The sequence below is a fragment of the Pyricularia pennisetigena genome, chromosome 3 (assembly GCF_004337985.1).
Source record: "Pyricularia pennisetigena strain Br36 chromosome 3, whole genome shotgun sequence".
NCBI classification, from domain to species: domain Eukaryota; kingdom Fungi; phylum Ascomycota; class Sordariomycetes; order Magnaporthales; family Pyriculariaceae; genus Pyricularia; species Pyricularia pennisetigena.
Window position 1 is genome coordinate 8355476 of NC_043742.1, and position 19445 is coordinate 8374920.

A 19445-nucleotide genomic window follows, 5' to 3' on the forward strand; every position below is an offset into this window, starting at 1 on the left:
CCCCCCCCCCCCCCCCACTATCGGATACCCTCCGGAGGCGGCCGAAGATTCGACTCCCTCCGTGCTGCCCGAGACGACTTTTTTGATTCTTGCCAAAACATGCTGGTCCAAAAAGTGGTGATTCTTAGCATACTCATCAGTCTTTAATTGAAATGGAAAAAAAGTCTTTGCACACTCGGTTGCGGCAATCGCCCACCCCGCGCACCCCGACCTGGAAGTCATGGCTTGGAGCCGTCTGCGTCTCGGCGCTGGTGCTTGGTGCCATGCGCACGTGGTCGCCGACCTCAGCCACTGCGAAGCTGGAGCGCGTTCAGAAATGTGCCATCAAGAACCTCCATCGCAACACTTCATTCCTCGACGTCGAACCAATCAAGGCCCATGAGTTCATTGAGCGCCGTGACAAGCTGGCCAAGGCACTGGTTGCCGATGGGGTAGACGCTTTTGTGCTAGAGCCTGGATATACTTTTCAGTAAGATTTTACCGCCGATAACCTCCCCCCTCGCGAAACCATTCAAGTCCTATACTGACACTCTCAGGTATTACGGAAACATCTCCCAGCGGGACTGGGAACCGTGGGAGCCTGAAGAACGACCTTTCCTCATGCTTATCCTCCCACAGACATCTCCAACCGGCGAGATTGTGGCCAAGACGTCCTTCCTGGCACCTCACTTTGAAGAAGGTCGCGTGCGCATGCTCGGCATCCCGTCGCGGGACGACGAGCTCGACATTGTTGTATGGGAAGAGCACTGGAACCCTTACAAAACCCTGATTGAATCGCATCTCTTCCCCGATCCCGAAACCCCGACAGGCAAACCAGCACCGAAGCCGAGGCTCATGATGGACGAAGAGATCCGCGACTTTATCGTGCGCGGTCTCGACTCGGCCGGCTTCGAGACCGTCGCTCTCGGCCCGCAAGCCGACCTGGTCCGGCAGCTCAAGAGCCCTGCCGAGGTGGCCCTCCTACGCGCCGTCAACACGGGCACCGTTGAAGCCGTGCGGGCCATGCGGCCGTGCCTCGAGCCGGGCCTGACCGAAGACGAGGTGCGAGACGTGCTGGACGCCGCCCTGGTCTCCGTCGGCTTCGGTCTGTTTTTCAACATTGTGCTGTTTGAAGAGCACGGCGCCCTGCCGCACGGCGGCTTCGTCACAGGCTGGAAGAAGGTCACCCCGGAGTCCATGGTCGTCATCGACGTCGGCGCCCACTACCTCGGCTACAGCTCCGACATCTGCCGCAGCTTCTTCATCGACCCGCCCGAGACGGCCTCGTTCCGAACCAAGGCCGCCGAGGCAGCGGGGTGGACGTCTCGGGGACGCACCGTCAGCGACAACCTCCGCGCGGAGAAGAAGCACGTCTGGGAGGTTGTTTTCGCCGCCCAGACGGCGGCTGCTCGCGCCTTCAGGGCCAACGGCACGGCGGCCGACGTCGACATTGCCGCGCGGACCGTCATCGAGGACGCGGGGTACGGCGACGCTTTCACCCACCGCCTGGGTCACGGCATCGGCATCAAGGCTCACGAGCCGCCATACCTCAACAAGTGGAACACGGGCGCCATCCTAAAACCCGGCATGACATTCACCAACGAGCCAGGCATATACCTGGAGAACAGATTTGGCGTGAGGCATGAGGACATTTACCTGATCAAGGAGGCCGGAGAGGCCGAGTTGTTGACGGGTCGGCGCGCTCTTGGACCGTACGATCCATGATAGATTAAGATATTTTATTTACGGGTTCTCAAAAATACTGTACGACAAGGAGAGTCAGGTACAATATCTGCTTGGAAAAGGGGGGAAAAGAGAAAAGAGTTGACTCAAAACTCCCGTTGCGACTCGCGCCAACACCAAGTTCAATAAAATGCCCCTGCGCCACTCTTTGAATAGTCATAATTATGCCATCTACCCCTGTTTCTCAAGAGACTTGACCAATTTTGATTGATCAAGCTTAGTTAGCTGGCTGAGAAACTCTATTTATCCTTTGCAATTCACCCCCCCACACACTACTTGGCGGCTCTTGGCTACTTTTGCAATCCAAGTTTCACCGCTGATCAAAGCCCTTGCAGAGTTTATAATAATCACCCACACGTTTATTCAAAAACAACACGAAACGTTACGCACTCCTCATCGCCATGCTAGCCCCTCCAGGTTAGCAGCGCTTACAACGAAGAGCTTATACAGTACTACCAGCCTAAGAATGTAGAGCTCCCGTCAAAGAATTACAAAGTGTTTGGCGCGTTCCTCTAAAAATGACACCAACACTTAGCCTCGCAAATAAACAATCAAATTATAACGAAATTTCGAGATGGTTGGTTCGGAACCTAGGCATCTGGGTTTCCACGGTTGGTAATTTGGCGTTACTAAAAATGTCTCAGATCTGTAGACTGTCTTTGTGCAGATCAGAAATCATCAGATGCTGAGCTTTGTCATTCTATTCTAATAAGTAATTAAATCTGCTTTGGGTCTACCGATGTGAAATTGCCTATCGAGTCAGGGCTACAAAGGACGTGACCAAGTCAACAAGCCTCCAGAGGCAAGACCGAATTTCAGCAGTCTACCGAGATAGGTGCCCAATCATAACGAGCTGGAAGCCTTCAATTGCTGAGTGTGCAAGACTAGAGCCAGACCACATGCAGGAAGACATCTCCCACGTCCAACTCTCATTAGTGGTTTCGCATGCCTCCAGAATCCAGATAGTCGCAAAACTTCAAAAGTATGTCGTAAACGTCAGACTCTCCAAATTGAATGTATATTCCCTGCAGGGCTTGCTTCTTGAGGGCGAAGAGAGGACCATAAATAACCGTTTCAAAAGCTATTGGTGGACAAGCGCCATCAGCTAGTTCTATGTCCGCTGCAAGGAACGGAGCGTTAGCGCAGCTCAGAAGATGCTGACCTCAAACAGGTTGAAACCCAGCACATCACAACTGCCTTCGTGGACAAGTTGTATAGACTTCCAAGCTGCATAGCCTATCAAGTACGCAAGTCCCAGACTATCTAGAAGGGAATGACACATGTTGAGTGTCTGCCTTGAGATACATGAGACAGGGCTGGAAGAATAGGAGCCCCGATACATCAAATAAGAGCATGCGGCCATCACCACCTACTGTACGTAAAGAGACAGATTTGAGATGTGAAAAAGCATCACAAGATTTATCCGTCTGCTTCCGCGCGACTTTATTGCGCCCTTGACATCAAGAGCCCCTATTCGCTGCCAACGATTCGCCATCTTTCTCGGTCCAATTTCTGCTGCCTCATTGTAGCTTCTTAGTTCTTACTAATGCTGTTCCCATCCTGTTTTGGCGTCGCATCTTCTGCCCGGGAGGTATTTACACCTCAGCGCAGGGTAACTGGATACAGTCAAGAATTTTATTTGATGAAATGGCTGGATTAGGAAGTGCCCGTTTGTCACAGTGGACCCGAAAGGTCAACGTATGGTGTTCGTCTGCTTGGGTGTTATAAACACCCACCGCAGTCGCCTCTGGTCACTTTCCGTTTACCCTCCAATCAGTTTCTCTCGGTAGGCTGAAGGTGCTCGACCGATACAACACCTTCCATCACGCAGTCGCGTAAAACAGAAAAGAAAACACAAAACAAACCCATCGTCAACCACGCACCTGACGAAAAGCACTACCAGCCTCGCCAAGACACGTCACAATGTCATTCAATGATGAGATCGACCAGGTTGAAGGCCTACTGAGTCGGATCGGGGACGGCTTTCTGGAGATGAGGACCTCGCTACAACACATCCATGAGCTCAACGCATCGCTGGATGAGATCAGTGTCGGGTGCGACAAAGAGAAGAACGCACTGATGCAAGAGATGCTGGCAAAAGGCGACTCCCGTGCTTCACAGAGCCAGCTGGATACTCTGCGTAGTCTCGAGCAGCGGCTGCACAACCTCCAGAGGCTGGAGGCGCTGCCGCACTGGGAATGGCAGCAGTGGCCACAGCTAGCTGACTGCGGACACGCGCTCCCTCGACGCATCCCCTTGCATAAGTGCACAGCGTCGCCTGTACATCCAGGAACACATGGAAAAGCAGCGGCGGCGGATACGTCAGCAGGTGGACAAGATGTATCGTTTGACTGCAGCGATTCGCTACAAGACCATCGAGACGATGGAAATGCTGGAGCCGCCGACCGAAGAAGAGCTCAGGACCGAGGAGCTTGTCCAGTCGGCGAGACGGAACAAATGGAGACGTCGAAGCTTCCGAGGTTCCCGCAACCATAGTGCACGAGGCCATCGCTTCCGAGGTTAACCAGCCGATCGACTCGGGATTTTGCCGGGATACTTGAAGCCGCCCATGTCCTCCTGTTGATTCTATTTTCTGATGCAATTTAGTCGTCTCTCGAACCGGGAACATCACATACCGGCTGAGAGAGCATTGGTCCTCGTTCCAATTTTGCTTTGCAGCCACCAACAGCCTTCCATCTTCTCCCCCGGCCTGGTGGACTGCTGATTTGTCTGAGCATTTTTTTCTTGAGCTCAGGGCAGTGGCTTGACCACATCTTGAATGAATGAGGAGGAATTGTTGAGATAGTAGGTCAAGGATGGATGAGGTCTTACTTGACGGGGCTGGGAAAGAGGTTTGAACTTGGGCATGTTATACTCGAGGACTCTTGCATTTGGAGTGTTTTTCGCCTGGATTTAACTTCTCACAATGTTTGGTAGCAGCAACTGTTTTGACCACAGGAAGCCACCCAAAATGTACCAATTTGTTCCTATTAAAGTAATTTACGTGGACGCTTGTTCGGTATGAAATATACAATCAAAAATACACCCGCAGCCTTCACCCCATCCCCGGCCCCGACTTGCTCACGTGTATACTCTCATAATCCGGCGGGGGAACATCGGGATCTTCAGGAACGGTCGACGTGGTAGCAGCAGCAGCAGAAGAAGAAGAAGAAGAAGAAGAAAAATCGTTGACCGGCCGAGGGCTCGGACTTGAGCCACCAACACCACCACCACCACCACCACCACCCCTCGTGGGCGGCGGCACCTCGTGCTCGGCCGCTGCGCCGTACGACTTCAACAGCTGCACCACGTCGCCCCTCCCACTGGCGGCGGCAAACACGAGCGGCGAGCACAGGCCCTCCATGTTCGGGTTGGCGCCGGCCTCGATCAGCAGGGCGACGAGCGGGTCCTTGGCCGGCCCGCGCTGCAGCGCCTGCATGAGCGGGGTGTGGCCCTGCTTGCTCCTGGCGTTGGGGTCGGCGCCGTGCTTGACCAGCAGCTCGGCGAGGTCGTCGTCTCCCGACCGGATGGCGTGCAGCAGCAGGGTCTCGCCGGCGGATGAGGAGCCGGTGGTGGTGTCGACCAGCTGGTTGGGCGAGACTCCGTGCTCGAGCAGGACGCGGATCAGGTCCAGGTCGCGCTGCCTGACGAGCAGCTGCAGCACCGTGCGTCCGTAGAGGTCTCTGACGTTGGGGTCGGCGCCTTTGGCGAGGAGCATGCGCGCGAGCTCTTTCTTGCCCGACGAGACGGAGTGGACCAGCAGCGGCTGGCCCGTGAGGTCGCGCACGTTCGGGTCGGCGCCGTGGTCCAGCAGCAGCGTGACGTGCTCCGTCCGCATGGGGATGCTGGTGGCGGCGAGGTTGAGAACGGCCTGGCCGGTGTAGTCGCGAACGTTGGCGTCGGCGCCGTGGGCCAGCAGCTGCCTCGCCACGTCGAGGTTGCCGGCGTTGACGGCGTGGACCAGCAGCGCACGGCCGGTGACGTCGCGTGCGTTGGAGTCGCCGCCGTGGCTCAGCAGCAGGTGCAGCATGTCGACGTTGCCGCTCTGGACGACCTCGACCAGATGAGACTGGCCCATCGAGCTCTTGGCGTTGACCTCGGCACCGCGGCGGAGCAGGAGCGTGACGAGCTCCGAGTTGCCGGTGCGCACGGCATGGTAGAGAGGCGGCTTTGCCTTTGTGCCTCCGCCGTCGCGTGCCCTGACGCTCGCCCCGCCCTGGTCGATGAGCCACTGGGCCGTGGTGACCTGCTCGGCCGCGATGGCGCAGATCAGGGCCGTCTTGCGGTCCTCGTTGCGGCCGTCGACGTTGGCGCCGCCTTCGATCAAGCCCCTGACCTGCTGGACGTCACCGCGAGTGGCAGACTGGCAGAGCGCCGACACGAGCGGCTCTGGCTTGTAGCGAAAGTTGGCCGTCATGGCCTGGAAAGACTGCGAGAGACCGCCGAAGAAGCTGCCACCCTTGGCCTTTGATGGACAAACGGCCGGACCGGCGATGGCTGTCGGGGTCGGGGGGTCTGGACTTGTCGGGGTGGACGGCGTCTGTGTAGAGAGACTCGAGGCCAGCGAGGTGGTGCTCTGGCTGCGCAGCGACGTAGGACTCTCCATCAGGACTGACCGTCGTGCGAGAACAACCTCGCAGGCGTCGTCGAACCCGGAGAGGATCCGTTGTGCGTCCTGGCCATTTAATATAGTAGCCTGACGCGCCACGTCATGTCTTGAGGCCGCGTCAGCCAGCAACTCAGGGTTGGGAAGGGAGGGAGGGAGTAGCACTCACATTTGCAACAGCTCCCGAAACAATTCATAAAGTACCATGTCAGCCTGCAGCATCATTTCGTAATCCTCCACGACGCCACCATCAATAAAAACAAGATCAGCGTCGGTCTCTCTGAGCCGGCGCAACTGCTTGTCCATGACGGCCCAGGCCCGTTCGGCCGAGTCGAGAGCGCGCATCAAGGCCGGCTGGACGGCGGGGGCAACCACTTGGGCCTTCCGTACAGCGTCTGTTAGACTGTCGGCCATGGCTGACAAGGTGTGGATTTCCTCGGCCAGGAGGGCCACGTGGGCTCGTTGCGGCCTGGCATCATCCCATGACTTGATGGTTTCGTCCACCTCGGCCCTGGTCGCAATGATGCGGCAAGCAAGAGCTTCACTCTGGGATGCAGCGGCAGCGATGGAAAAGGTTGCCATGAAGTTACGATTTGGGTGGCTGGTTGACGAGTGGTTGAAAATTAAAATTTAAAGGGGGAAAAAAAAAAAAAAATAAAAAGACCAGACCAAAACCACCGTGCCTGGACGAGATTGATTGTTTCCTGGACGACAAGGTTGAAGATCACTCACTTACCCCCCATCCATGTTCTGGAAGTTGCCAAGAGCTCAGCCCCCAGATACGGCTGTGTTGTGTGTGTGTCTGTCTGTCTGTCTGTGAGCGTGCGTGTGCGGGGGCTGACGGTTGACCCCACTCGGCCTAACCGCGTCCGAGATATGGAGTACTGTAATCAGAACTGGTTCCGAGGTAGTTGTGCACCACTGTCGTAAATATCCCTCCCCTTGGCGGCTGCTTCAAAACTGGCCTCGAGCACCGACAGGGGACTCATCAGGCTGTGCACCGACCCTGGCGACCCCATGTCGACAGGAGAAAAGATTGACGGCACATCGGTGGACGTGTATGAAACGATCCGATCATGCCTCGAGCTCCCAGTGGATGTCGGCGTCGCCACGGTAACCGCCGGCGGCTTCGGCCGAATGTCGACCTTGAGGCAGCTTTTGAGTTTTCGAGGCATGGGCTCAGGAAACGCTCGAGGCAGGTGGGCTGCCGCATACGGTTGCATGCCGCCGTCTTGGTTCTGGCTGCCTGGCCTCAGGTTGCCCTGCTCCAAGTCGTCCGTCCTCTCGCCCTCGTCTTGTATCTTGAAGCTCACCCGATGTCCCATTTCCGCCATCTTGCTCACCCGTCTGAACACCCTTTCCAGGCGAAAGCGAGCCCCGTACACCGGATCCAACAGCGGGCCGGCCGGCCCCTCGGCACTGACAGCCAGCGCCGCTTCTGGCTCGTTTATCCTCACGCCGATCAGGAATGTCCATCTCCTCCAAAGCCGACAGTTGTTCGCTGCAAAGAGGTTCAAGATTTCCTTTTGTGGCAGGTGATAGCGAAAACGGCGCGGCGAGAGCATGTGGTACAGCAGATTGTCCACTGCGTACTGTAAAAACGGATAGCTGGACATGATCAGCCGCCGCTCCTCGTGCTGTTTCGCCCGCCAGTATGCAATGTCCGCTCGCCTGCTGGCCCGGGTCAGTTCGCGGCCGAGAAGATCGAAATCCGTCATGTCGAGGAACTTGATGCATGCCTTGAACAGGGCGTAATGCGACACGTCTCCCAGGTCTTGCTCCGACCAAGAGTCCGAGTAGAAGGTGGTCTCGTTGTCCTTGTCCAGTGCGGCAAACCCACGACCGGACAAGAAGAACTTGCGTACCGACTCGTCGATGACGTGAACCCGCTGCGATCCCACCAACTCGCCGCTTGCTGCGTCGCTCGGCTCGGGTCGGACTTCGAGCAGCCCGAGCGACGCTACGTTGAGCCAGCCTCTGCAATCCCGGAGACCGATCGCTCCCAGGTCGCCTAGCCTGCGAAACGACATGGGAGGGTCGACGGCCAGCGCATGCTCTGGCCGCATCTCGTCGATTGCCCACGACGGCGTGACGCGAACTGCAGCCACCAGATCGTCCAGCCGCATCGGCTCCGATGCCAATATGGCCCACTGGAAGAGCGCCAACGTCTCGACCTTTTCCTCTGCCGTCAGCGTCGAGAGCAACCATTCGTACAGTCCATCCAGGTAGCCGGGCATCTCGAGAATCATGTCGTCGACCAGGGCTTGCGTGGCCCCCTCCCAGATTGCCGCGTTGAGTATACCGACGACAAGCTCGGCCCAGAGGAACACACCCCCGGATTTGCGAGCCACCCGCAGCACCGTAGAGTGGCGGCGTTCCCAATCTGCCTCCAGGTTGAGGCTGACATAGCGCACAATGTCGTCGATATTTCGATGTTGCATCACCGCTCGATGGATATCGGAGTGTGGATCTACTGCTGATAAGTTGATAGACGCTGGCTGAGCAGACTCTCAGGTCCAAGTTCTCAGTTCAGTCAGGCCGTAGCAGGTGTCCAAGTAGGTGACTTGTATATGAGACACAGGCGGCGTCGACAAAAAGACGACTTGTGTCCGAGTCCGGGATGGATGAGTTAGTTACAGGCAGTTGCAACAGGAACCTGGGCATCCGAGGAATACGTCTTGGGACATGAATCAAGTGAGGTCTTGGTCGGAGTCCGAGGGGTGAGGTGTGCGACTTGGTACGAGCTTGGAGCTTGGTTGTTGCAGTGGCGTCAGCAAGGATGTAGTCATGACTCTGACTGTCGCTCGTGGAGGCGACGGCACTTTTCCGCTCCGGGTTGGTAATGCGTACAATCTAGAATGAATGGGAAGGTTGAATGGAAAAGGATGAGTTGATAGATTGTGAACTCGATGCAGCGTGTATAGAAAAACAAAAATGCAACCCAGCCTCTCGTCCACCGTTAGTAGAAATAAATATATATAATATACTCTCCACCCCATTATTTCTCCGAACGACCGACTTCAAAGTGATCTACGCAAGCATACATTTAACTGAACTGGGGGTTCCTTGCACCCACAGGACCTAACCCCCCGTTGCGCCACACGCGAAACTCGGGAAACTTGCATGATTACTACTGCAGGTACCATTAGAAACAGGTGAGGTGCTTGGATGGAGGGGGAAAATGGAACATGAAAAAGTTCGTACGACTTTGGTCATGGTTTGGCGACTTGTTGCTCGTCACATTCATGGCCAACTAGTTCATCGCGTTGTTGGTCAGAGAGTCAATGCGCTGACGTCTGCCCTGGAGCTTGGCAACCCTGCATTGATCACCAACCTTGTTCCTGGTGACTTGAACTGGAGCTACAACATAAATCAATAATGGTTCGGCAATGAACAAAGACAAGGTTTATTGTTACATTACGCATAAGAACAGAATAACCGGCTGGCTACCCGAAGACGTTGTTTTCCCAACTACGTAGTAGATTTACTATGCAGTGTACATCGTGCATATGATCTTGACCTGATTTGATGCCTACCAAGTTTAGAAAATTCGACGCAATGTTCCCGTCATGCTCTTGGACGTCACCTCCGGCAGTCAGCTTACTAGTTATAACGCACATGAGAAGCTCATCCAAGAACTACTGCTAGCTGGTTTTGAGGCGGACACATCCCCACGGCATCCGTACCTATCCATGTCATTATTACAAACCGTCCATACGGCATATGCAGGTTAACATTAACATTAACATCAGGACGCCGGCACTGGACACCGAGAAAGTCGTACAATATTAGCGCGTCCTAAGCAAGCCTGTTAATTGAACAGCTTGCAAGCTCTATAGTCTAAATAATAACAAGTTATCGAATAAAGGTGCACGGTATTATGTCGTCACAAATCTGGCTTAAAATCACTACCAGAGCGAGCAACTTTGCTCCACTGCCACTTCGCTTACACTCCGTGCTCCGACGGCTAACGACGCACGCCATAGCATCGGGCCAATGAATAGCATCAAGTCAAGCTCCCTCACTCGAATGTGAATCGGTCGCAATGCCTTGGAGATTGTTTTACCGCATTCTTGGCATCGAGGTAGGCACCCCAGAATCGGTGATTAATCATCATGCTTCCAGTACTGATCAGGGAACAGGAGAGACTTGTCCAACACATCCTCCGCCAACCAGCATGGCACCGTTTCGTCGGAAGAATTCATCGACGAGTCGACGAGTTCCAAAACGGCCCGATGCCAAACCAGTCGACACTGCGCCCGGGTGAGGCGACTGGTGGGTGCCCTACCCCGACGGAATCCCAAGCATATGGTAGCTAGCTAGCTGACCGATTTGACGCGCAGAGGACCCGAACCGACGCGGCTTCGTCTACCATTTTGTCGAGGAGATCAAGAGTGCGTTCCGACAACCAAATGGCCCTCCGCCACCGTCCGGCAAGAAGTGAGCGACTAGAGCCAGACAACCTTTGGATACAACGTATCCGGTATCTCGTCACAGGCATTTTTACTGTTACCCAATCGGAAAGTCCCGAGGTCGTGATAGTCCCGCTTCGTGTTCGTATACGGTAGTCGCCGACTCATAAGCGCCGATTCGAGAGTCAGGAGAGGCTCAAACCTACATGGTTACTGGAAACGAAGGCATCTTCTGCCTATCTGGTGGGGCTACATCGAGGCTCCCGTCGCGGTTGTAGGATCAAGGTGACAGCAGCGTAGCAGTCACCGTCATAAGCTGTACCATAGTATTGACTAGGACGAGCATGTGATTCAGTGTTTGGACCTGGGGATTTCCAAACGTGAAAGCAGTCAAAGAAAATAAGCATGTCTTATAGATCTAGATATCAACAGGCGCTATCCAAAATTAGCTTTTTTCTCTTGAGCAACCCCCTTCTGCCATTCTTCACTCTGCTCGAGCGCAGCCACAAAACCCTCCCTCCACGTGCCCTTGACGTCTTCCTTGAACAAAACACCCCTTGTAAACTCCCATTCCAGCAACCCCTCTTTCCTAGCACCACCCTCCCCCTGCAGCACCCCCACGGCAACGCAGACGGTGTCAACCTGGTCGTGCACCGCCCAGAACACCCCGGCGGAGCAGACGCCGCATCTGTACCGCTCTACATTCTCCGAGCTCTCGAAATACGTCAGGCTTCCGAACTGGCCCTTGTCGACCGCATCCTTGAGAGCATGAATCGACGCCGGGAAACCCGCCGCGCCGACGGCCTCGATGTGTGACAAGGGAACCGTCGCCCATGGGGTGACTTCAGCGCCCGAAGCCCGCCTGCACGAATCGCACGCGCAGATGTTGGCCCGGTATCGAAGCGACTCGGGATGGACGCATTCGGGCAGCGGCCCGCGCTCGTCTCTGCGGGCCGCAGCGCTCCTCAGCACAAGCGCCACCCCGCCGCAGTGACACCCGATCAGCGTCTTTTCCGGCACCGCCGCGTCTCTCTTCTGCGCGGCTGCAAAGTCCTGGCCCCAGCCTCTCGTCAGCTCCTCTCCCCGGTGCTCGCGCCAGCGCCTGATCTCCTCTCCACCCACGGCGTTCCTCTCTATCCACCCGGACGCCCCGCCGTCCAGCGTGTCGCCGACCCACATGTGGCTGCCGTACTTGGCCACCACCGCGGCGGCACGGTTGTCGGCATCCACCATGCCGAGGATGACGTAGATCCACTCCAGGCCCGCGACCTGGCAGAACAGAGTACTGCCGCACTTGTCGCACGAAAACGTGGAGATGCGAGGCGACATGCTGTACTGGCGCAGTCCGGAAAGGTCGGGCTCGACGGGCCAAGGCGCGCAGACGCTGTAGAGGTTGCCCGTCAGCCGGCGGCACGAGTCGCAGTGGCAGCAGCCGGCGCTGAGGGGAAGGGAATCGGCTGCTGTCTTGGCCGTGAAGCTGTTGGCGGCGCAGAGGCAGCTGGCCGTGAGTGTAGTTTGCTTGTCGGTCGCCATCATTTACTGTGGTCGCCTGGCTGTATGGGCGTGACAAGACGCCAAAATGGATGCGGGATGGTTGGGGTTGCCCGACGTTCTACGTCCAGCCTTCTTTGTGTCGGGCTAGGTACCCATGAAGTGGTTAGGTAGGTGCCTATCTAGCCGTGGCCCAGTTCAGCTCAATCCAATCAGATCAAAGAAGAGCAAGTGTCGCTGGTCTAATCTAATCTAACTATAGTATACACGGGTAGTATACACGGGTACAGGATCCCGATATGTACAAAAGAGAAAAGAAAAAGAAGACTACTATTACATTGTTAATTTTCACAATCGTCCGGATTATCATCTTCCCGATTCCTCGTGGCCAATTCCTCATACGTCAGCCGAAATGGCCAGTCCATCCACGCAGCCAACAAATCAAGCAACTGTCGTTCATTCATCATGACGGGACGCACTACGTCGTTGCCTTTCATAATTGCTCCGCCCAGCCTTGGGTCTTTGAAACTCTCAAGGTTTTCCAGATCCAAGCCCTCCACGGCACCATGGGCGAGCTCCGACATGAGCTTTGTCACGGGCCTGTTTCGCTGAACGAACAAGTGTTGCACGATCCTCTCAAAGTGGTCCCCATGCCGGCCCGAGCCGACACCGTTCTCGAGAAGCATCGGGTGTGCAGGCTTGGGCTGGATGTCGAGAAGCGAGAGCGGTAAGTTTGGGTAGAACTCTTGCGGCCGCACCATGAAAGGCTCTACCGGTCGGCGGTCCCACAGCAAGACGGGCGGGTCCATGGTGAATGTGTGAACGTCGTCGATGGGCTTGTGCATGCCGGCCTTCCCATACGAGTAGTATTCGAAATTCGCGTTCCATTCCTTTGCCATGCTGTCGAATTGCCCCTGCAGGCACTCAATCTCCTTCAACAGCTCGGGGTCCGAACTCCCGCTCTTGGCAAGATTTCGCTTCTCATGAATCTTGAGCCAGAGGGCCACCGCTTCCTGGCGCTTTTCCCACAACTCCTGCCCATAGTAGCCCCTCAACAGAAGCCATTTGGACATTCCCTTGTCGAACTCGGATGCGTCGTATTCGCCCGTTCCACTCCTAACCTTTCTCATGGAGTGGTTTCCACCGATCTTCGGTAGCTCTTTGCCGGCTGCTTCGGCTTCAATGACGTAGCGCATAGGTTTTGAGGTTTCTCTCCCGTCGGGAATTGCTAATCCTAATTTGCGCATCCTGTCCAAGGTCCTCCGACAACTGTGCACATCTATTGTTCCATGGCGGTTGACTCCGGGGCGATAGTCCATCCTCTCCGCATCGGTACAGATCTCGGCGATATACTCTGTGAGCAGTTCGGCCTCCAAAGACGGACGACGACGCTTGGACAAATCTCGGGGCAAAATGGGATCAACTTCCGAGGGCCTGACCCAGAGAAGCATGCGAACAAGACCATACTTTTGGAAGAGGCTGCGTAGCCTGATGGCTGTGATCAGCTGATACATGACCATGGAGACCACGGACTTGAAATTCAGGTATGTCTTGTTTGGAAAGAAACCGAGGTTTGCGACGACGAGGAGGCTATCGTTTCGTGTGGGAGCCTGACCGGGAGTACGATCTTGTATTTTTTGATGAGGTAGAAACTCGGGCGTGAGGACGCTGCTTAGGTCCTGCCATATGATGCCTGATTTCGGGACAAGCCTCGAACCCGGTCGCTGAAGCAGCGGCTCGAGGAACTTCTGGTAAATCTCTGGTTCAGGCTCGAGTAAGATGTGCGATCTTGGCTGGAGCGCATCGTTAAGCTTTTGACTAAACAAGCCAGCGCCGGGATACATGTCGATGATGTCGCATCCCTTGTGCCGTTCAAGCGATGGAATGAACTTGAGCACATCGTCACAAAGCTTCTCATCCACCACGTGTATCCTGCTCTTGTCTCCTGTCCTCGGGTTGTTTTTGGGTTTGAAATCGACAGAGGCCTGTTTCTTGAGTTTGACAGTTCTCTTTGCTGAAGCTGGAGCGATTGTGCCAGGAAGTGGAATCGTGGCAAGCCGGGCCTCCAGTTTGAGCCGTACGGCCTCTGTGAAATTGTTCTGGTCGTACAATTTGAGCGCATCGCGTACAATCTTCGTCGCCTGCGGTGGCCGGTCATCCACCAACTGTTGCCTCATCTTAGGGTTTCGGTGAGATTCGGCTATTTTCTTTTGATACGCGCGCTCGGTATCGAAAATGGTTTCCCACATCCTTTTTCTTATTTCGGAACTTTTGGTGGCAATAAGTCTTCGAAGTCGTGCCAGGCCGGAGGAGGATCTCTTGAGACGTTCCTTTTTTTCAACTTCGACGCCATTCCCGGCTTCTGCTGCAGATTGTTCTGCAGCTTTTTTTGCAGCTTCTGCGGCCTTGGCGCGTGCGCGCTCAGCGTATTGCCACGGAACATTGCTTCGGTACACTCCGAGTGAGTCTAGTTGCTCGGCCAAAGGTGTCTCGGTAGCATGAATGGAACGTTTCGTGGTCGGAGTATCGCTATTTGTCTCATTTGCTTCCTCTGTAGCGGCGTTGGAAAAGTGTCGACTTGGACGGCGCGTCTTTAGGACCCAAGGCTGTGGCCGCGGCCACTGGGTGACCACGGTGGATACATAACGGCGGGCAGATATCATCAAAGACAAAGGTATCAAGGTACGATACTAAGCGGACGGGGGCGGCTTCGAAGTCTAAAATACATCAGGCATTCCAAGGCGGCAGTCAGGTCAGCCAAGTTGAGGCCTGAATTGTCTCCATCGTCTCTAGGATTTTATTCTGCCACTTCGCACCGCCTTTCGGACGCGACCGATGGACGCGACGCTACCCCGCCTTGTCCGCTTAATCTTGCAGAACTGTGACGGATACTATGTAGATCAGGCAGGATTTGCCAGGCAACCAACTTTTGCTGGAGAATTGGCCTGCATCCGATGCTCATCACCTATTCTCATCAATTGATGCATTACTTGTTATGTTCGCTGGGTATGTCGTAGTACATCAGGCTGCTATGCTGTAATGTTGTAGATTAATTGCACCTCAGATCAAACCCATGCTCAGTCGGACATTCCAGCATGCACCTAGTACTTTGAACCCCTCACCAGCTCGGGATCTGGTTATTCCCCAAACCTACCCCACGGACATCATCTGCCGGGTCAAAAAGAATCTGAATGATGGCAAAAGAGGGTCCTTCCTCTAGGCGATGCAAGTCAACCTTTCTCTGGTACCCTGCCCTTGCAAAGAGGTGCAGCCATCCGAGCCAGCTCTCCAAACCTGGCCGTCTTTCCCGAGTCAATTGGTGCCGCTTTCCCCCCCTCCCCACCGCATCAGCAACTTTTTGACCCATCAGGCAAACTTCACCCGGTATGATGCCTGTCAGACCAGCCAGACGGACGGTCTGTTGCGGGGCACCTCAGCACGGCGATAACCGCCCAGTATGCAAAACCAGAATGTTGAGGTATAAAGAGTCTGCCTGGGATGGATGTGCTTCGCCATGCGCATTTACCCAGTCGGAGCCTCTTTTCTACACATCTCAAACTCAAGCAAGATCACCTATCCAGATACCTATATTATAATTATCGAACCTATCGCCTGTCAAGCTAAAATGCCTCTCCCACACGGCGTCTACCGTGCAGACCACGTCGGCTCTTTTCTCCGCCCCAAGGAGGTGCTTGCCGCTCGTGAGGCGGCCGCCAAGAATGAGATCAGCCGTGAACAGCTTCGCGAGGTAGAGGATAAGCACATTGCCGAGGTGGCCAAATCGCAATCTACTAATGGCCTCCGTTCCATCACCGATGGCGAGTACCGCCGTGCCTGGTTTCACATCGATTTCCTCGTCAACCTTGACGGCGTTGCGCACATCAGCGACGGCAACATGGCCTCGACCAACATCACCACCCACGGCATGACGCCGCCCAAGCTGGCCGTGGTTGGTAAGCTCGGCCACTCCAAGCCCATCCAGGTGGATGACTTCAAGCACCTCGAGGCTCAGATCCCTGCCGACCTGAAGGACAAGGTCACCACCAAGGTCTGCATCCCGTCTCCAACCATGGTGCATTTCCGCGGTGGCCGCGAAGCCATTGATGAGAAGGCCTACCCAACTCTCGAACCCTTCTTCGAGGACCTTATCGCGGTCTACCGCGCCGAGATCCGCGACTTGTACGCCGCCGGCTGCCGCTTCCTGCAGCTAGATGACACGAACTTGGCCTACCTGTGTGACAAGGGCATGCGCTCCGAGGCCGAGAAGAGACACGGTGACCCTAACGCCCTGGCCGAGCAGTACGCCAAGCTCATCAACGACGCCATCGCCGAACGGCCCAAGGATATGGTTATCGGCATCCACCTCTGCCGCGGTAACTACCGCTCCCAATGGTTTGCAGAGGGTGGTTACGAACCTGTGGCCGAGGTCTTGTTCAAGAAGCTCAACGTCGATGTTTACTTCCTCGAGTTCGACGACCCTCGTTCGGGCGACTTTTCGCCGCTGCGCCACCTCCCTTCGGAGAAGACTGTCGTCCTGGGTGTTATGAGCAGCAAAAAGGCAGAGCTCGACGACCGCGACGAGATCGTGCGTCGACTGAACGAGGCCGCCTCATATTGTCCCCGCGGCATTGACCAGCTTTGTCTCTCGCATCAGTGCGGCTTCAGCTCAACCGTTGAGGGTAACGAGTTGACCGAGGAGCAGCAATGGGCCAAGGTCAGGCTCGAGGTCGATATTGCCAAGCAGGTCTGGGGTGATGCGTGAAAGAGAGGGGGAGAAAAAAAAAAAGGGTTTGCATTGGGATGTTTGTTTTGGGCACAGCATGCATGATCGATTTGATACCCGGTTTTGATTAGACTCGACCGACTGAATAAAGCCGTCGGAGGTCATGTTTCCTGCTGCTTCACTACCTTATCCCACTTGTTCGAGTTGCAACTATGTAATCGACATGCAAGCGACGGATCACGTGATGAGATCGGACCGATGCACCGTCTGCTGACTCGCAGGACCATCTTGTGATTTATCACGTTTCTGCACTATATGCCACTCATAGTAGTTAATCTCGATGCCAAAGAATGATTCGGACGACCAGTTATTCAAGTTTCTGTGATATTTAAAGGGAATGTGTACAGTGCTGTAGCATACATACAGCAAGCATAATTACAGGAGACATGCACGGTATTGATGATCAAATCAGTCCAACTGCTCCCCTGGAATTATCCCTGCTAGGAGCGTCGCAAGCCTCGCCACGCTTCCGAGGCGAGATTAGAAGCCAGAATGTAGATACAGCCAAGCCCACAACTGCCGGCGTGGATCCTTATTTTAGCAAGCAAAACTCTGGCGAGACTGTACCGCCCAGAGGCGTGCAAGGCGTTTGTTCTCTCTGCCACTCGCAATCGTCCTCGGCATTAGTTGCTTATTTATATAGTCATTGCTTGAAACAACAACCAGTCTTCAATGGATCAAGCCAATGCGCCTCTTTTTTCCTTTCTGCTTCTTCACGACGTCCCCCGAGACAATATTTGTCCAACCTTGGAATTTTCCCCTGTGTGGATTTGCTTCGGCGTCTATCACCTCCATCGTCGCCAAGTTTCGTCCTATGATTGGGCTTTTTCATCCGTGCAACTCCTCATGCAAATGAGCATCGACCTCCTATTCCCACTTTTTATTTCTAACCTTGGTATGGCTGCATGGATCCATTCGTCCTGACCTCGCCGAGAGCAGGGATGTGTTGCACTCGAGCACGCAAATCCCCATCAACAATGTTTCGAATAGCCCTGGCCTACAGTACAATACTGTATACATCCAACAAGCTTTCCCAAACGAATTGGCATTTGCAGCGAGTGGTTCGATGTATCCGTCGGATTCTGCCAAGCTGCACGACAGCTCTTGTCCACTCGGTTGGATACCTGTCGCTACTCGACTGGGTAATTCCACATTCAGCAGCAAGTTTCCATTTACCCTCAATGCGCATTTGATTGAATCCGCTAAGCTGGACTTGCACAGCCAAAAGATGCGTTTTTTTATTTTTTATTTTTTTCTTTGTGGCTCGATGTAAATAGAAGCTCTCCCCTCTTATTCTCTAACCTGGCCACCGACCCACAAATTGCCTCCTTTACTTTGCTTGACTGCTTGAACATCTAAGGGGCAGAGACAACGTCCAACCACCCCGGCGACTTCGACGGATGCCGTGTCCTGGAGTACCTTTTTTTTTTTTTTTTTTTTTTTCTTTGTTTACCCTCGGTCTCAACATTACTGAAATTCGACCACATCCTGTCCGACCTCTTACAGACGACATAAGGCTATCGGCCTGAAAGAGAACTCCAAACCGACCGCGGCACGTCTTTCCACCATGCTCTTCAGCCCAGTCAAGGACAAGCAAAGGGGCTTGCTGGGTGTCAAGCCGTACTCGGCGCGCAGCAGCATGCGCTCCTCGAGCTTCCCGCCGCGCCGGCCAAGCTCCATAATACGCTACGTTGGCATCACAGTGTTCATCATCCTCGCATTTTACTACCTCCACGGATCAAGTGAACAACTAGCGAGACCCAAGAAAACCTACCCGGCCGAGCGCACCAAGCCTGACCAGGCCACGTACGAACAACAGGGCCAACAGACGAACAGCAAGGGCAGCAGCAGCAATGAACACCCGATCGACAAGCTAATCCGGGACGCCGATAACAAGTTCCGATCGATTCTTTCCAAGGAGTCCCGAACGCTCGAGGATGCGGCGGCCAGGTACCGTGAGCGGCGCGGGAGGCATCCCCCACCGGGATTCGACCGGTGGTGGGAGCTGGCACAGGCGAACAAGGCCGTCGTGGTGGAGGACTTTTGGGACCAGATATACACGGACCTGGAGCCCTTCTGGGGCCTGCCGCCGCCGCAGCTGCGCAAGGAGGCCTGGGACTTTGAGATGACCATCAACGTGCGCAACGGGACGGCGTCGGCCCAGAGCGACTGGTTCTGGACGCAGATCTGGTTGGACATGATCAGGCAGATCGAATCGTACCTGCCGGACATGGACATCGCATTGAACGCAATGGACGAGCCGCGCATTGTGGCGCCGTGGGAGGACATCGACCGATTCGTGACGGAAGCCAAGAAGACGCGCAAGGTGGTTGAGCCTAAGGAGGTCGTGAGGGAATTCTCGTCCCTGCCCAAGCCGACAGAGGGTCCGGATAAGTGGTCGATTGGAGACAAGAAGAACTGGGAGACCAAA

General features: G+C 55.0%; 9 protein-coding genes across 9 annotated transcripts in view; 5 read left to right on the plus strand and 4 right to left on the minus strand.

Annotated features, from left to right (window-relative positions):
* Positions 1–152: 152 nt before the first annotated feature.
* Positions 153–1704, plus strand: PpBr36_03944 (uncharacterized protein; the record flags this gene model as incomplete). The annotated part of the gene is made up of 2 exons (XM_029891111.1): positions 153–469; positions 537–1704. 2 exons carry the CDS (start codon positions 153–155, stop codon positions 1702–1704), a joined length of 1485 nt encoding a protein of 494 aa, XP_029752792.1.
* Positions 1705–3645: 1941 nt separating this feature from the next.
* On the plus strand, positions 3646–4246 carry PpBr36_03945 (uncharacterized protein; the record flags this gene model as incomplete). The annotated part of the gene is made up of 2 exons (XM_029891112.1): positions 3646–3929; positions 3988–4246. 2 exons carry the CDS (start codon positions 3646–3648, stop codon positions 4244–4246), a joined length of 543 nt encoding a protein of 180 aa, XP_029752793.1.
* A 531-nt stretch (positions 4247–4777) lies between these two features.
* On the minus strand, positions 4778–6910 carry PpBr36_03946 (uncharacterized protein; the record flags this gene model as incomplete). Its single annotated transcript, XM_029891113.1, has 2 exons — positions 4778–6437; positions 6498–6910. 2 exons carry the CDS (start codon positions 6908–6910, stop codon positions 4778–4780), a joined length of 2073 nt encoding a protein of 690 aa, XP_029752790.1.
* Positions 6911–7218: 308 nt separating this feature from the next.
* Positions 7219–9181, minus strand: PpBr36_03947 (uncharacterized protein; the record flags this gene model as incomplete). Its single annotated transcript, XM_029891114.1, has 2 exons — positions 7219–8774; positions 9004–9181. Coding segments are annotated over 2 exons (1734 nt in total), but the record flags the coding sequence as incomplete, so codon positions are not given.
* A 1262-nt stretch (positions 9182–10443) lies between these two features.
* PpBr36_03948 (uncharacterized protein) lies at positions 10444–10772 on the plus strand (the record flags this gene model as incomplete). The annotated part of the gene is made up of 2 exons (XM_029891115.1): positions 10444–10603; positions 10672–10772. The coding sequence occupies 2 exons, from the start codon at positions 10444–10446 to the stop codon at positions 10770–10772; spliced, it is 261 nt and encodes an 86-aa protein (XP_029752798.1).
* Positions 10773–11175: 403 nt separating this feature from the next.
* PpBr36_03949 (uncharacterized protein) lies at positions 11176–12276 on the minus strand (the record flags this gene model as incomplete). Its single annotated transcript, XM_029891116.1, has 1 exon — positions 11176–12276. The coding sequence occupies one exon, from the start codon at positions 12274–12276 to the stop codon at positions 11176–11178; it is 1101 nt and encodes a 366-aa protein (XP_029752799.1).
* A 296-nt stretch (positions 12277–12572) lies between these two features.
* PpBr36_03950 (uncharacterized protein) lies at positions 12573–14894 on the minus strand (the record flags this gene model as incomplete). The annotated part of the gene is made up of 1 exon (XM_029891117.1): positions 12573–14894. One exon carries the CDS (start codon positions 14892–14894, stop codon positions 12573–12575), a length of 2322 nt encoding a protein of 773 aa, XP_029753701.1.
* A 962-nt stretch (positions 14895–15856) lies between these two features.
* PpBr36_03951 (uncharacterized protein) lies at positions 15857–16993 on the plus strand (the record flags this gene model as incomplete). Its single annotated transcript, XM_029891118.1, has 1 exon — positions 15857–16993. One exon carries the CDS (start codon positions 15857–15859, stop codon positions 16991–16993), a length of 1137 nt encoding a protein of 378 aa, XP_029753700.1.
* A 1588-nt stretch (positions 16994–18581) lies between these two features.
* Positions 18582–19445, plus strand: part of PpBr36_03952 (uncharacterized protein) — a gene marked incomplete at both ends in the record, with an annotated part of 2218 nt that continues 1354 nt past the window's right edge. The window contains one exon of the mRNA XM_029891119.1: positions 18582–19398. Coding sequence (XP_029753703.1) covers positions 18582–19398 — 817 coding nt within the window. The remainder of the gene's footprint in view (positions 19399–19445) is intronic.